This window comes from Haemorhous mexicanus, chromosome 17, assembly GCF_027477595.1.
Source record: "Haemorhous mexicanus isolate bHaeMex1 chromosome 17, bHaeMex1.pri, whole genome shotgun sequence".
Taxonomy (NCBI): domain Eukaryota; kingdom Metazoa; phylum Chordata; class Aves; order Passeriformes; family Fringillidae; genus Haemorhous; species Haemorhous mexicanus.
This window is the reverse complement of record NC_082357.1, coordinates 5,519,465-5,535,232: the sequence shown is the minus strand read 5'-3', so window position 1 is coordinate 5,535,232 and position 15,768 is coordinate 5,519,465. Positions and strand designations below refer to the sequence as shown.

General features: G+C 39.3%; 1 protein-coding gene across 2 annotated transcripts in view; it reads left to right on the top strand.

Moving 5' to 3' along the window:
- Positions 1 to 15,768, top strand: part of USP7 (ubiquitin specific peptidase 7) — a 72,014-nt gene that overhangs the window by 32,268 nt on the left and 23,978 nt on the right. For both annotated transcript variants that reach the window (XM_059862154.1, XM_059862155.1), the window contains 6 exons: positions 3,836 to 4,034; positions 5,404 to 5,542; positions 6,237 to 6,325; positions 7,038 to 7,146; positions 12,941 to 13,071; positions 15,479 to 15,533. In XM_059862154.1, coding sequence (XP_059718137.1) covers positions 3,836 to 4,034; positions 5,404 to 5,542; positions 6,237 to 6,325; positions 7,038 to 7,146; positions 12,941 to 13,071; positions 15,479 to 15,533 — 722 coding nt within the window. The remainder of the gene's footprint in view (positions 1 to 3,835; positions 4,035 to 5,403; positions 5,543 to 6,236; positions 6,326 to 7,037; positions 7,147 to 12,940; positions 13,072 to 15,478; positions 15,534 to 15,768) is intronic.

Here is a 15,768-nt window from a genome sequence, read left to right as displayed (position 1 = left end):
CAGCTGTGCATTGACACAGATAAAGAAAGGTGTTATTGCAAAATGTTAGAGTTGCAAAAACATTCCTGAAGGCTTGCATCACTTAAGTGGATGATGCCTCTTTTCCAAGTCTTGTAAATCAGATTAATTGCTTGCTGTTGCATTATTTATACATCAGTGCAATTGTTCTCTTGCTAACCTGGTTTGCAGTATGATGTGCATGGGTAATGGGCAGCTCAAAGACAGGGAAAATGGGAGATGGAGGCTTCTCTGATAAACATGCAGTTTTCCTTTGCTGTTACTCATAGCAAGGGGCATCAATCTGAGCTGATACAGAATGCATGAGGAGAATTTAGATACCTCTTCAGTGAAATTATTGAGTTTAATGGTTCCTGTGAGAGGTGAACAGTAAGATGAAAGGTTGATGCTTCCAGCTGGATCATAGAAATCAGCTTTCTGGTGATTTTATGAGTTCAAGAAACTTTTGAGCTGGTTTTGTTCTTCCAGCTTAGCACATAAAGAAATGACTGGTAAGATTGGGGAAAAAAAATGCAGCTCTCATCGTTTTTGCTAGGCAACAGGCTGCAGGCATTGTGAGGCACAGGGAATGGGAGCAGCAGTGGACCTGCAGCAGGACTTTCAGATAAGGCTGTGTTCTCTCAAGGCTGTGACCAGTACCTCTTGCTGCTCTGTGTGAAGTCTTAGCAATAAAAAAAAAAAACAACTGAAGGACTGTGCTGTGCTTTGTATGGAGAATGATTTAAATGAACCAGACTTTAAAAGCTGGAATAGCAGCCTCTGCAAATAAAGTAAAAAATATTAAAAACAAGCCTCTGATCAAAACTTGTTTGCAAGTGCATCAGTATTCAAAGCAACACATAGGGTAAATTCTCTTAGAAGTTACAGTTCAAACAGAAGGTCCCTAGCTGAACATAAACTCACAGCTTTGCCATTAACTCCTGAAGTCTCATTTCTGTGAAGAATTGCAGAGGCAAGAAGGCTTTCAGAAGCATCAGTCTTAGCCATATGCTGGTATTGCATGCTGTATTTGGATCATTATTAAAATATTCATAGAATATTCAGCCAGTTTCTCCATTAATAATTCAGGTTAGAATATTTTAATAACTCCAGTGCACTTTCAAGGTAGCAACATTTACTAAGAGAATAAAGAAATCTGCTTTTCCCCAAAGTATCAACATTTAAATATGTGTTTCAGCCCTAAAATGGATCATATTCAGTATATGGATCTCTGATTTGAAGGATCTTTCTTCTGTGAAGATGCTGAATGTGACATTCATCACATCAGTGAAAAAATGTTTTCCACTAAGCAAAGACAGTCCATTGCATGTAATTTCTCCAAGTATTGTCAGCTGGATCAGTCCTTTTGACCTTGTGTTCAGTTTGTTGTTCTGGGATTTATAAAAGTCTCACTTACCAGTCACTACTAAATTATCCTGCTGCCAGTTGCAGTCCTTAACTGGCATCTGGATGACATGTTCATGATGGCAAAAAAGGCTTTATTTATTGGTGTACTCAAAATCATTTTCACATTTGCTATGTAAATTTCTTTTTCTTATAAAATTCATCCTTTAATCCATTATACTTCCTAAGAAAAAATAGGTTTACTGGAAGGAAAGGAAGGTTGTTATTTTTAAAAAAATTTCTATTTTAGGGTTGACCTGCGTTACAAGGCTGCATTTTTTATGGAGCAGTTACTAGTGCTTGCTCAAATATTTTACAGAGAAGAGTTCCCATTCCTTGGTGAGCTCTCATGCACAGGCTTTCCTGAAAAGAAATCAGGAAATACAGGCAAACTTTCTCTGAAGCATCTGCAGATGCTGCGTGGGCTGCATTTTTTAGCTGACACTGTAGCAGCACTGCTGCATCCTTGTGCTGAAGAGCTTTGAAAGCTGCATCAAAGGAGGCAGAAAGCAAACTTGGCTCGTTTTTTGGAAGCTCAAACTGAGCCCAGGAGCACTGATATCATGATTGTGAGTAGGGAGGTGGCCTCAAGTTGGTTTGAGATGCACATGTGATACAAGACTGATTTTAAATTGTTAAGTGTGTTACAGATTTGTTTTATCCTGGCTGCAAATCAAGTTAGAGCTCCTCTGTCTGCAGCCTGTCAGGTTCTTAGCTGTAAAAGATCAGCTCTTCACTCTGTCAATGGGCAGTTAAGTCGTGAAACTGGGAAGAGAGCATTTTTAAGTAGGTGACAAACTGCTAGTTAGCTGCACTTCCAGGCAGGGAAAACGAAGAAAGTAATCCTTTGAACTGTTGTGTTACTGAGGAAGCTGACAGCACAGGGCAGCACAAGGTCTTGTAGGAGTGGAGGGGACAGGAAGAAGATTTGGGCTGTAGTACCTCCAAGAGATAATTGGAATGCTTAGGGCTGTCAGACCATACACAAAAAAATATTCTGTGTTGCAGTTCAGGAGTAGGACAACTGCTTGAAAACTGCTTCACAAGGGAGAAGAATGAAATCTGTCATAGTTCCCTGGCAGTTGTGGCTAAAACTTGGTAATTTTCTGTATGAAATGTATAATCTCTACCCTGTTGCATGTTGTAATCAAGAGTGTTCCATTTTTAAAGTAAGGTAGTAATCAGGACTCACCTGTGTTTTGGAAGAATGATTCAGCGCTGTGTCTGGTGCTGTGCCAAGCTGAGTAAACCACTGCTGTCCCTGTGTGGCAGGGTCACCTTTGTTGTACTGTGTGCCTTGTCACAGTTCACACTCTGCCTTCTGCCTCAGTGGTGCTGTCCCTCAGTGCTCTTTGATTTCAGTGTCACTGCATGTGTGACACACCTTTGGTTGTGCATTCCCTGTGGGTGCAGTGAGAGCAGCAGGGTGACCATAGGGGCTGCCTGCTGCCCTGTGTGCTCATCCAACCTCCTTAGGGCCAGGAGGATTCTGTGTTACACCAGTGTCAGACTGGAACCATGGAGTGGGAGTGTCTTGTGCATCCCTGGCCTGTCAAGTTGTTGGGATAAGTTGCAGGTTTTTTCTCTGAGTGCAATATGAGGCCTGTCACAGTAAAGAGAGCCTGGCCTTGCGCCTTGCTGAAGCTGTCACAGTACCAGCACCCTGTTATAGCTGTGTACTACAGAAGCAGAACAGATTGTGGTAGGTGAAGAACTGCGTATTTGGGAAGAAGGCAAAATTACTTTAATTGTGTGTGTCAAAATAAGCTCTTTGAAAAAAAAAAGTCTCATTTAATTTAGTGCTAGACCACTAAAAATCTCTAAAGTCTTTGCATAGCACAAAGAACACAGGACCCTACTCTTGAGCTGATTTTCAGCAAACTGATACAATTTTACAGAAATCCAACAACCATCCTCTGGCATTCATATGTTTTAAAATCTACTATTGCAAGCCAAAACCAACTAAATGGTGGCATGATATCAACAGGGCATTTGAACAGATTGTGAAAATCCATTGTGCATATGGGTTCACACAGAGAAATGACTTAAACTGGGCTGTGGAAATGCTACACAACAAGAAGAGTTAGAGTGGGCTGTGATTTAGTTGTAGAGCATTTGATGTCTCTGTCTTACTGCACCTGCTGCTTTAGAAGAAGCTGGAGTGGTAACAAATCCTAAAGAAGCATTTAAGGAAATAGTGTACGAAGGAATGTGTCTTGCAGTGCCATGTTTCCCTGAATGGAGTTGCAGTGTTTTTCAAAATGAAAAAATTGAGACATCAGTAATTAAGTAGTTCACTGTCTCTCTGGGATGGGGATGTTTTTGTTGCTGCCAATATTCCACTACATGAAACATGCTCATGTTACATGATGTTGGTCATTTTGGAGTGAAGAAGGTGAGGTGTTTCAAGCAATGGTGTGTGTGTGTGTTACAGATACAAGTTGGCGATCAGAAGCAACATTTCAGTTTACAGTGGAACGCTTCAACAGGTTGAGTGAGTCAGTGCTCAGCCCTCCGTGCTTCGTTCGGAATTTGCCATGGAAGATCATGGTGATGCCTCGGCTCTACCCGGACAGACCACACCAAAAAAGTGTAGGATTCTTCCTTCAGTGCAATGCTGAGTCTGATTCCACGTAAGAGCATTTTAATTATTGTACAGGTCCTCACTTAATACTGGTTAATCTATTGAAAGAAATGCAAAATGTACAAAAAAACACTTGCGTTCTGCAAGAGAAGAGAATTCTTGCAAGGGTTTGAGTGCCCTTTACCCCCCATCTTTCTAAATCTTAAAGCATAAGAATAATCCCCTCTTTAGGATGAACTAAAATCAGCTTGTGTGACTAGAAGTTTGTGGTAGAATTTAGATATATGCTTGCTGAAGGAGAAGCCCTTGACTGACAGTTTTCTTGGCATGGAAAAAGTTCTGGGTTTATTTCAAATGAAAATGGAGCTTCTCTAGCCATGCCAAGCTATAAATGCTGCCCTGTGAAGCGTGTGAGCAGATAACTGCTACCAGAGCAGGGCATGAGTGCTCTCCTTAAGTGGAGTCCATCACTCATCCAGAAAGATCTGAACACGTGTGTGTTCTTGGGGTCCTGGATGCTAATCAACATTGACTACCTTTGACCACTTCTGTAAATAATAGAAAAATTTTAAAAGATAACTACAAACTTCTGGAGCATTCCTGTAACTTATTCAGGGAGAGTGCAGACCTCTCAAGTGTCCTTTCCAATAGGGTAACTCCATTCTGGCCCTGAATCTCACAAAACTTGTTGTTTACTGTGAATAATAAATTCCACTTCTTCATCATTTTTAGAATTTAGAGGTGAGTGCTCAGGGCAGAATGTAAAGAAAAAGTTATAAGTTCATTAACAAGTCACAGGACATGTGATTCACATCCAAGCATTTACAGAAAAAGGGTGATCTTGAGAAGTACCAACCACAGTGCAGCTGATGGAGCTGAGCAAGCAGTGCCACTGCATGAGGCAGTGACAGGACCTGGTCCGAGCTGTGTCCACTCTGATTGCCTTGCGCAAATGGTGATTTTGAGCACCAGTGGTCATGAAGAAGTGCTGCTGAGACAATTAGTGTTGGGGAGTTTATCTTGTGGGAGGGAGGATAGAAGCTCTTCATCCTTTGCTTCCCAAAGGCTGAGACCTCCCACTCTGTAGACACCAAGAGCACTTGGCCCATCCATGTGCAGTGAGGCAGATCAGAACTAACTCACCTGGGGGAGCTGTCAGCTTCTTAAACAACCTGCAAGCCACCGACACACTTTCTTGTCAACACTGTTGCCATAAGAAAATCTCTATTCCAGGTTCATAATGTGGCTTCAGAAAGCCCCAGAGGTTCATGCCCTCAATAGCAATTAACATCTAATAAGGAAAAAAAAATCGAATGTGTGAAAGTAATGTACCAAAAATCCCTAACAAAAAAAATTATGTAATGACTATAAAGAGCTTGGTTTTGAAAGAGTTTCAAGTGTTTCTTCTGTATTTATAGGTCATGGTCCTGTCATGCACAAGCAGTTCTCAAGATAATAAACTACAAGGATGATGAAAAATCATTCAGTCGTCGTATTAGTCACTTGTTCTTTCACAAGGAAAATGACTGGGGCTTTTCTAACTTCATGGCCTGGAGTGTAAGTAATTGGACATGTATTAATCTCTTGCTAGGTAGGAGCAGTTTTTCTACTGTCCTCCTGCATACTGAGATGCTGATAGCAAAGGGTTTTTTTTCCTCAAGCTGCTGGGTTTTTTTTCTATCATTGCTGTAGATTTCTTTTCAATTTCTTACTCTGTTAATTTGATTTTTTTAGAGTGCCTATACTTATGTTGCAATTTAAGTATTCCCTCATTACTATTTTCTGCCCGACTGCTTATGTTTTGTTATCACTAAGTGATAGTCACTGACATTCTGAAGCACCATAAATTTGCTTGCATTTCCATATGTTCTTTGTGTATATGTACATGTATATTTCATGCCCTAATAATACTACTAAGGTTTCTCTTGAATTTTGAGAGCTTTTTAAGCATTTGCAAAGGTTTTGGAATATTGTCCAGAAGAAGCAGAACATTTGATTACCAGCTCTTGCATCATTGAAAACCAAAAAATTACTGCAAAATCTTAAAAGGCAGGAACAAGTTTCCTGCATTGAGACACAAAAAAGTAATAAAAATCTAGTAAGCTGAAAAACAACTGCTTTGGTGTTTTTCAGTTTATTACTACTGATAGCTCTGGCTTGGAAATTAGAAAGTGGTGTCTGACAGGATGCTTCACTGCAGTCATGTTGCATGTTCCACTTTTCATGTTCCTGTGTCATTGGTGTTTTACAGGAAGTTACTGATCCTGAAAAAGGCTTTATAGAAGAGGACAAAGTTACTTTTGAAGTCTATGTTCAAGCAGATGCTCCACACGGAGTAGCGTAAGTATCTTTGATCAAAAACAAAGCAGTGTTAAAAATTCTTAATTCTAGTATTTTTATTTTGCTCGTGATCATTCAGGTATTCTGTGTTATTGTCATTTGTAGCTCCCATCAGACATTCTCACTTTGTCACTACTAGTTGATGAATTCCCACATGGAAGTATTTTCATAATCACATGGAGATTTTGTATAGCTTGAATTTCTGTTTGCATCAGTCAGCAAAATGCTGTGAAGCCTCAGCTTCTGAGTTGGTTTGTGACTGAACACCTCTGCAGTTCTGGCCTGAGCATTTGTGGTGTGGGAGCTGATGGGGTTTCAGGTGCAGCCAAGTGCTGGCTAACTTGCCTTGGTTTACAGTTGTTGTAAAGCTGCTTCATCTCAGTTGTTCTCCTTCATGGCACTTGTAAACAGTGGGGTTGTACAGAGGTACATACTTGCCCTTAAAAGTACAGCTCAGAGCTTCAGGACATTCTCACAGGAAGCAATTTTTCTGCCATACAGAACATATTTTTTAAAAAAAGGTAATAAAATCACTAAGCATCTAATTGCAAAGACTGTTATTACTGGCTGGCAGCAGTGGAGTGGAGTTTATTTGAAGCTTCAGTAGCAGTGGAGAGTAGCTGATACCTACCAGCAGCACTACCTTAGAACAAACACTCTTTATTATTGGAATACAGAACTTCCTTGTTTTTAACCACAAACTATTTTCTAGGTGGGATTCAAAGAAGCACACAGGATATGTTGGCTTAAAGAACCAGGGAGCAACTTGTTACATGAACAGTTTGTTACAGACTTTATTTTTCACAAATCAGCTACGAAAGGTAAGTAATACATGAAAGAACATGAGATTATAACATTGGCTTTAATTAGCATTTATAAATGCTTCAAAACAGACCTGTGTGATCCTTTTGCCTCCTTCATCCTTTCAGAGGAGTTGTGACTTACATGGTGATGCCTGTCTTACTGCCGGCAGAGTACAGGAAGCTCCCTTTTGTAGTTTGTGGAACATAAGCTTTTGTCTTCTGTGGAAGCAGGCAGAGCACCTGAAGAAGAGCACCTGAGCTTGGGCGGTGTTTCTGTATTCTGTATTATATGTTAATATTGCTGGAAATTGCTGGGGGTGGGGAAAGCAGTTTAATCTTGCAGATAAAAGATGAAAGCAATTTCCCTTTTCTGAAATAGTTAAAATAGGGAATTATGGCTTCTCAGCCCATAAACAATGCACAAAGATACATATTTGCTCCATCTTGAAATTGCTATTATGCAGCAGAATGTTTTTTGCTATTATGGTTGCCATTCTGTAGTGATGGAAAACATTGTATTTTCAGTAGTTTAAACAACATGATATATTTACTTTAGTAGTATTTTTTGTTTACTGTAGATATTATTTCTTTGCTGGAAAGAACTTCTTTAAATACCTTTTTAATAAATATCTCATCTAAATCCAGGATAAAATACACTAGAGAATGTATAATTTTAAAATGGTGAAGTACCTGTACTGGGAGTAAAAACAGAAGTGATGACTAGATATTGGAGGTGGCTCTTTAGAAGAGGGGATGTACTTGGAGAAAAAAAACCACTTGGCACTATTCAGTGTATTGGAGTTTCCTATTGATCCTCCTGTGCATTTCTGCACTTAGTGTCTGTCTTTTAGTGAAAATGAATTGTTCTTATTTGGACTTTCTCTTAATGTAGACTAGTTGCAGTTCAGTTAAGCTTTCTTTTCCCTTTTTGATGTACCTGCTTTCCACTGTCTATAATTTCCCACCATCTTACTTTTTATATCCCTGTGGCAAGTGTCCCTGTTGGCATTTCTTTTTTCTCTTTGTAATGTTGTTTACTGTGAAGCACTGCCAAAAAGAAAACAAACAAAACAAAAAACACCTCAAACTCCAATAGAATGTAACTGAGATCTTCCTAATGCCATGGACAACAGATAAATACTTGACTTGTTTTACTTAATGCACCTGTTCCTTTTTTGCAGGAGGTATAATTTACTCGTTCAGTTTATCACTCATTATAGTTCTTTTTGCTCAGCACTCAGTGTTTGTGCATTTTACTCTTTTGGATAACTCACTTTGCTTTTGAGAGAAAAAAAGTGTTTTTGTAATAGCTCCATCTAATGCGGTTGAGTAGTTTGTTCAAGGCTGTCTTGTAGTCACTAAATCAGTATGTAAAGAAATTCTTTTTGTGATACAGATTGGTTTCAACTGAACTAATCTTACCAGGCATTTCCCTGCACTTCTTCCCCAGCCCCAAAATAAAAGCAACTTTTAGCATCTCTTAATATCTGGCTAGTGACCATGTGAGAAAACTTAATTTATAGAGTTGGTAGCTGCAGCTTCCTTTATGGAAGTGTTCCTGGACATCATCTGGAATGTTCAGTTCATTGCTCGTTTCTCAGGCTTTCAGAGCCCCTCCAAACAGAACAGATGAGAGTGGCAGTTTTAGACAGTTTTAGCACTTACCTGTCATTGGTACAGATCAGGAAGAATCAGTTGTTGCTTTGTCTGAAAAAAGTAAATTTTGCACTTTTGTTTTCACTTTGACCAAACTTGTTCTTCTTAAACCAAAGTAAAATAAAACAAAACGTGCAGTATCCTTGATTTGCTTTTCACCATTTCCATAATTTCAGTGAATCCTCCTTCCTTGGAAGAAACAATGATTTCTGTTGCTGTTACTTCGAGCTTTGTTCACAGAGAAGCTGCTGTCAGGAGCAGAGCTGGGGAAGCAATGAACAATAGCAAAGGCAGGCACATACCTGTGGCAAGTCAGGCCCTGGGGAAGCGTGGGTGAGGATTGATGGAGAGGTCCTTTCTTCTCTGCTCTGCTTCCACATAGTGCATGGGAGGCTCTGGTTTGAAATGAGACCTCCCTTTTAAGCAACAGGAGGTGGCTTCAGTGGTAGGGAATAAAGAAAGGAACTTTGACATTAGAGCATATTGTTAGTTGTTGTTTGGGAGTGATAAATGTGTGCTTAACCACAGTCCAGTAGGCAAGGGGCAGGGGTGACTTCCCAGAGGGCTCCAGGTCTGACCCTGGGCTCTGTTACCTGAGGTGTCCCTTTAGTGCCTGTGGCTGCATTCAGTCCATTTTGGAACTTTCTGCTGGCTCCCTTGTAAAAAGTCCCTACAACTCATGAGACTGTTACAGAATGTTTATATAAATACATTAAAATAATAAATGCTGGTCCATTTCTCCCTGATCTGACTCTTCTCAAGTTATCCAATATATTTTACCTAACCTTGGAATTCCATACACAGTATTTATTTCCCTTCTTTAGGTAATTCCTGTTTTTAAACAATGTGTTCAAAGTTACCTGTAGCATTCTATTATTATATAAATATCTAAAATTTTTCTCATATCTCTCAATATGCCTGTACATGTCCCTATCCCTCTTCAATGTTCATTTCCTGAGGGAACTTCTCAGGTGTTAAATAAGAGACCCTGCTCTTATTCATGGATCAGAATGCCTCACTCCTTTAACATGAGGTCAAGCTTTCAGAATCTGGGAGGGTAAGGCAAAAAAAGAAAGGTTTGAAGAGGGTAATATTTAAAAAGTGGTAGTGTCTAGCAACACTTAAACTTAGAGAAATGATCTCCAATATTACCTAAATACAGAAACAGAATGAAGAGCCAAGAAAGGCTGTGTTAAATGTCTGCTTTGTCATAACACATGTAAAATTTCCAAAGAAATAGAACTTTTTTATTTTTTATTCAATGGCAGCTGGAATGTAGTAATTATAAGTAAATTCTAAATTATTATTTGAGTATTACTTGAGAGATATAGGAAGGGAATTAATTGTCCAGATGGTATATGAGAAAAACATTTTAAAAAATGGGAACTAAAGGCAAAGGAGATTTGATTTTGATTAATTATCAAGGTATTCTGAACTCCAGTTTATGCATTTTTGAAGGAAGAGTCAATCACAAGATTGTTTTTTAGCCTGCTGTATGTTTGGCATACTAGTATTTATTTTTTTAATATATCAACTGACTATATTTGCACTTTTTCATGACTTGATTTTCACACCTTGTTTCTGTTTTTTAAACATAGCAAGTATCTATATATTTGTTTTTTAAAAAGCATTTATAAGATGTTCAAAAAAGTTAGTAGGGACTGGTGATAGTACTTTGCAAGATCTGAGACTTGGTCATTCAACTACTTCTGTTTCTACCTTTAGTTAGTGATACCCACTCTTAAAAAGGTTCATAACCAGGTACAGGAAGAAGTTTAAAGTTGACTCTTCAAGGTGATGACTTGTTCTGGTGTTGATATTTTTAAAACAAGAAATAACTTCTGCTTGTGAAATTGAAGGTATATGTCTATCTAGTGATATTTGGGGTTTGCCCAGATCGACCTGGTTAACTGGGATTCTGCATTTGGATGATAAAAATTATGCAATTGGAAATTATTTACTTTATTAGCCTATTTTAATTGTTCTGAAATTGAATGTTCTGATTTTAGGATAGAAATTTTCATAATCAGGGTGGTCCAGCTTTACATTAGGATGTATGGAGAGGTGGTGGCATCTCCATACCTGGAGATGCTCAGAACTTAACTGGATCTGATCCTGAGCAGCTGGGCCCCAGTCTGAACTTGGCACCTCTGGGCAGAAACCGAGATCAGAACCTACAGAGTTCTCTTCCAGACTGCATCACTAGAAACTCTTGAAGCAGTGCTTAACACATCAAAAAAGTTGAAGGTTTATTGAGTTTCAATAGTTAAAACCTGTTGCCAGTGATAAAACTGAAGATGCAATTTTCTTCAATTTATAAAATTTATAAAAGAAGTTTAAACAAATCTCAAAGTGGAGCAAAAGAAAACTTATTTTTGTTGTCATTAGGGTGAGGTTGGGCTATTGTTCTTAAAATTACCCTAGCAAAGACTTCTGTTGACTGTCCTTAAGAAGGAAGTTGATGATAAATTTCAGCGAATTTTTAGTAATGCTTCGTTTTAATATGTGTAAGTACTGCTAATGGTATAGCTTGCAACTGAAGAGAAATAAAGTTTGGAAGTTACTCATGTTCGTGATTCTGTTTTAGATCATCTCTATTAACTGGTAACTTCTGAAAATTAAATTAAAATTCTTAAAGATACAGTCACATGAATTATCAGTTTACAATTGCATAATTAACCATTGTTTTTCTTTCAGAAGGGATTTGCTTTCTTAATGAAATTGTTTCTCTTATTTCATCTTCCTGTAGCTATTCTGATGATATTCTTTATTCTTTGAAGTCTTTCTGTTGCTGTACTTTTGGAAAATATAGTGAATCCTCAGAAATGGAATAGAAACCTGACCTGTCAACATTCTAGGCACTTCTTTTGTTGTCTTTTTTTTTCTTATTTTGTCTTTTGCCACATGCTTGTATTCTTGTATCAGTGTTGCCTTACCCTGGTGCCTGTCCCATGTGGTTCCCATCCCTGTGCACTGAGCTGTCCTGCAGCAGTGCCTGCCTTTGCCCAGAGTTCCCAGCTGCCTGCAGGCAATGCTGCCCTTGCTGTTTGTGGGGAGCTGGAGCCCAGGGTCAGCCTGATGTGCTGCACACCTCAGGAGCCCAGGGTCAGCCTGATGTGCTGCACACCTCAGGAGCCCAGGGTCAGCCAGATGTGCTGCACACCTCAGGAGCCCAGGGTCAGCCAGATGTGCTGCACACCTCAGGAGTTCTGGCTAATTCACAGTGAGGCAGAGTCACTGAGCTCCCGTTCAGCACTTCACTCACAGAAATGGATCATTCATTTCCTGGTGTTTCACAGGCAGAAATTCAGATGGCATTTTTTCTGGTTTTAACAGGTTATTTTCTCATATGCTGCTTAATATTGGAGTCTTTTTTAGCTTCATTTGTTGCCTAATCTCCTTCCAGGGCTGTCTGTTCCTTTTTATATTTACGCTTCTCAAATGAACATCTCCCTTTTGTTTGCTCTTCCTTTCCCCTAGATGTATTGATGTACACTTTTTAAAAAGTAAATCTCATCTCAGTGACTGTTGAACTCTCCTAATCCCTGTTTGGTCTATTTGTGTAATTTCTTTGTTCCCAATCCTTCCCAGATCAGTATAATCAGTGAATTGAATTGTTAAGCTGTTTATTTGCTGGACAGCAATGACGTTAAGTAGGAATGAATGAATCAGGGACTCTCAGAGCTTCCTCTGACATCTTTCTCCATGTGGACCATTTCTGGTTTTGTTCACTTGTTGCCCTTTATGGTTTCATGTAGTTGCTTTTTCACAAAACCAGCTATTTTCAAGTCTGTAGTATTGACTGCTGTATCTGGTCCTACTGTGATGATTGCAGAGACATACTGGGTATGAGAAGGTATTTGAAGGTGTTAAATGCTTTAGTGCATTTACTGCTCTAGGCTGGAATAAGGGAGCTACTTAGATAAAATAACTATGAATGGAATCTGTTGTTCACATTTTTCTAACCACTGTGCTCTAAGAAGAGTTGTTTCAGACAATTAACGTTTTTACACTACAGTACAAGATTTTTTTCAGACTTTTTGGAAGTGTTGTTTAAATTGAGTTCTATGAAGGAAGTCACTGAAGAGGAAAGAATGCATTAAACAGGATGAGCAATAAACTTTTCGGATACTAATTGAACTAAATGCTTTTTCAGGCTGTGTACATGATGCCCACAGAAGGAGATGATTCATCCAAAAGTGTTCCTTTAGCGTTGCAAAGAGTGTTTTATGAGCTGCAACATAGTGACAAACCAGTTGGAACTAAAAAGTTAACAAAATCATTTGGGTAAGTTTCAGAAACTTGGACTATTTATTGGACTCAGGCTTCATAAAGCTTTTCTTTAAAGAGATACTATTTTAATAAGGTTACTCTTAGAGAGGTGCAGAGAAGTGTTAAAGCAATATGATGTTAATTGTTAACTTTCTGTCGTCTACTTGCATAGGTTTTTTTTTTTTGTAGCCAGTACTAAAGACAGCTGATCCAAAAGTCAGATTTTTTGGGAAGGGGAATGGTACTGGAACAGAGCTGTTAAAAGCGGGGTTATCATTTACCTGAACATTGTGTGATGCATTTGACTGAAGCAAAATGCAGAAGGAAATAGTCATTGAAACATTGCAGTTCATGTATTGTTAATGTCTTTAAAAAATGGAATCTGTTTTAGATTTAGTGCAATAGCAGTAATTTGCATGTCCATGCTGTTGAACATTGATGGCTGCTGTAACATTTTCCTGCAGCACACCGAAGACACAAGTTAGAAGACAAAGATTAATATTAGTAAAACCTTTACAAGTCTTCTCTTTGCATGTCTTCTAAGCGTGGAGTAGGATTTTATTAAAATCCATTCTAAAATACCTTATCTTGCATTACTTTGTTTCACTGTATTTATAGGCTAGTCTTATCGTAATACTGACAAGCACTGTTTTATTTCAAAACATTAGGAGCACATCTTATTTCAAAACACGCTTTATATCATCTTTTTCATACAGTTGTCCTCATGTTCATCCTGCATCTGCTGCTACAGCCTGTAGTCATGCTCAGTCCTAAAACAACCTCTTTGCAACCTTGTGTCTTGGCGACCTTAACTCTTCCCCTTTAGGGGAACCTTAGAAGGAAATCAGTGGCCTCAGTGTTGTCTGTTTATCTGGCCATACCCTCTTCCTACTAGCACACTGTCTGTTTGGTGTATCAGTGCTGCTGCTGTCCTGTCACACAACAGGACTTGGTGATAAAGTAAATATTTCATCTCCAGTTAAGATCACAACTGTGTCTTATTCAGTAGCTTGAAGAGGCCTTTCCCAAGGGTGTTGCAGATGCTTAATTTTGTATCCAACAGCAGGGTTTTAAAAATATGTTCACACCTGCTTTTGTTCTTGGAAAACACGTTTTAGAATGTGTTTGAAGATTTAGGTTTCCCCCTTCCCTCATCATTGAATCAGAGAGGGGTTTTTGGCCTTGTGAGCCCTAGGTGCTTGGGCATTACTAGGGTATTACTTTTTACTGAGTTTTGTGGATTTCTAGGTTTGACTTCCTTAAGTGGAAAATGATGCCATGTGTGAAGGAGCCCTTCTTTATCCTAATTTTAGTGTGTGACCTTTTTCTTTGGTTTGTCCTATGAGTTGGCTAGTGTTTAAAGCCTAGAGAGTCAGGGCATTATTTTCTATTCTTAATTATATGACAGGCCACTTGATTCAGCTTATTTAATGTGGACCCCACACAGTTGTTGGCACACTTTGGAGATTAGTTTGCTGCCATGTGACAGTGGGGGTGAGTCACTAAGAAGAGAGTGGGAGGGAGGATAAAGTCAGCACTGCTCCTGATCACCCTGCTGCTTGTTCCAGGGCCAGGGTGGAGCATCACACTGAACCTGGAGCCTACAGTCAGCACAGTTTACTTTATACAGTTGGGAGTGGTGACTGCTGCAAAAAAGTTGTCAGAGACTTAGAACTTAACAAGCTTTCTTGAAATTGCAGTTCTTAAAGGTGTATTTAATGCTGGAACTAGAAACACTTTGTGCTTCTTGTTTTATTGAAGGCAGGAGTTCTGAATGCCCTTGTTGCAGTGTGCCATGCTGGCTATGGGGCATTTAGATCCTGCTGCCCTCACCCCTGCTTTCACACCATGTGTTTGCACATGGACAGCTCAGAAAGCTGAATGCCTCCTTGGAGTTACTGCATGCCCAGGATTAACTGTTTAGATGAGCACAAAGGAGCCAGTCTTTCCTATAAATCCATTTGCTTCCTTTCCTGTGCTGAAATAATCCCTGAACACCACTTGACTGCACCTGAAAGGCCCTCAGAAGAGAGGCAGCTGGAAACCTGCTGTGGAAACTGATGGCATTGAATTGCTTCCAAGTCTTTATTTAAGAGGTTTTTTGGCATGAACTGAGACTGGGCTGTAGACTGGAAAGGCAGCAGCCTGGCTGTGGCCTCCTTACCCAGAGCCTTTGCTCTCCTTGCCCCAGTCCCACACAGGAGAAGTGGGGTGGGCACAGAGCAGCTGCCACAATCTCCCACAAGTTCACTCGCCCTTCGTCCTACACAGCTAGAGAATCTGTGCATCAGCCAGTCCTAGATCTCAGTCTGTACAGTTTGCTGTGTATTACATTCTTGATCTTCAAAGAAATAAAAAATGTCTTTTGAGGTGTTTTTTTTTTTTCCTAATTAGTAATTTTTTATTTATTTGCCTTACAAAGGTGGGAAACTTTAGACAGCTTCATGCAACATGATGTCCAGGAACTATGTCGAGTGGTATGTTTATACTATTTCTTGCTGGTCTGTGATGTATAAATTTCTCTTCATATTATTTGTATGTATGTGTGTGGGTGTGGGTGTGGGTGTATAAAAAAATATAGTTTAGGAACTACCAGAGTTAATAGTGGCCCTGATTAATTTAAATTAGGTCTCGAAGGCTGAGTTTTTGCCTTGGTTTCTCTTTAAGAATGGGATTGCTTGTGGCCTTTTGTGAGTGAGGAATTTTTAAAGA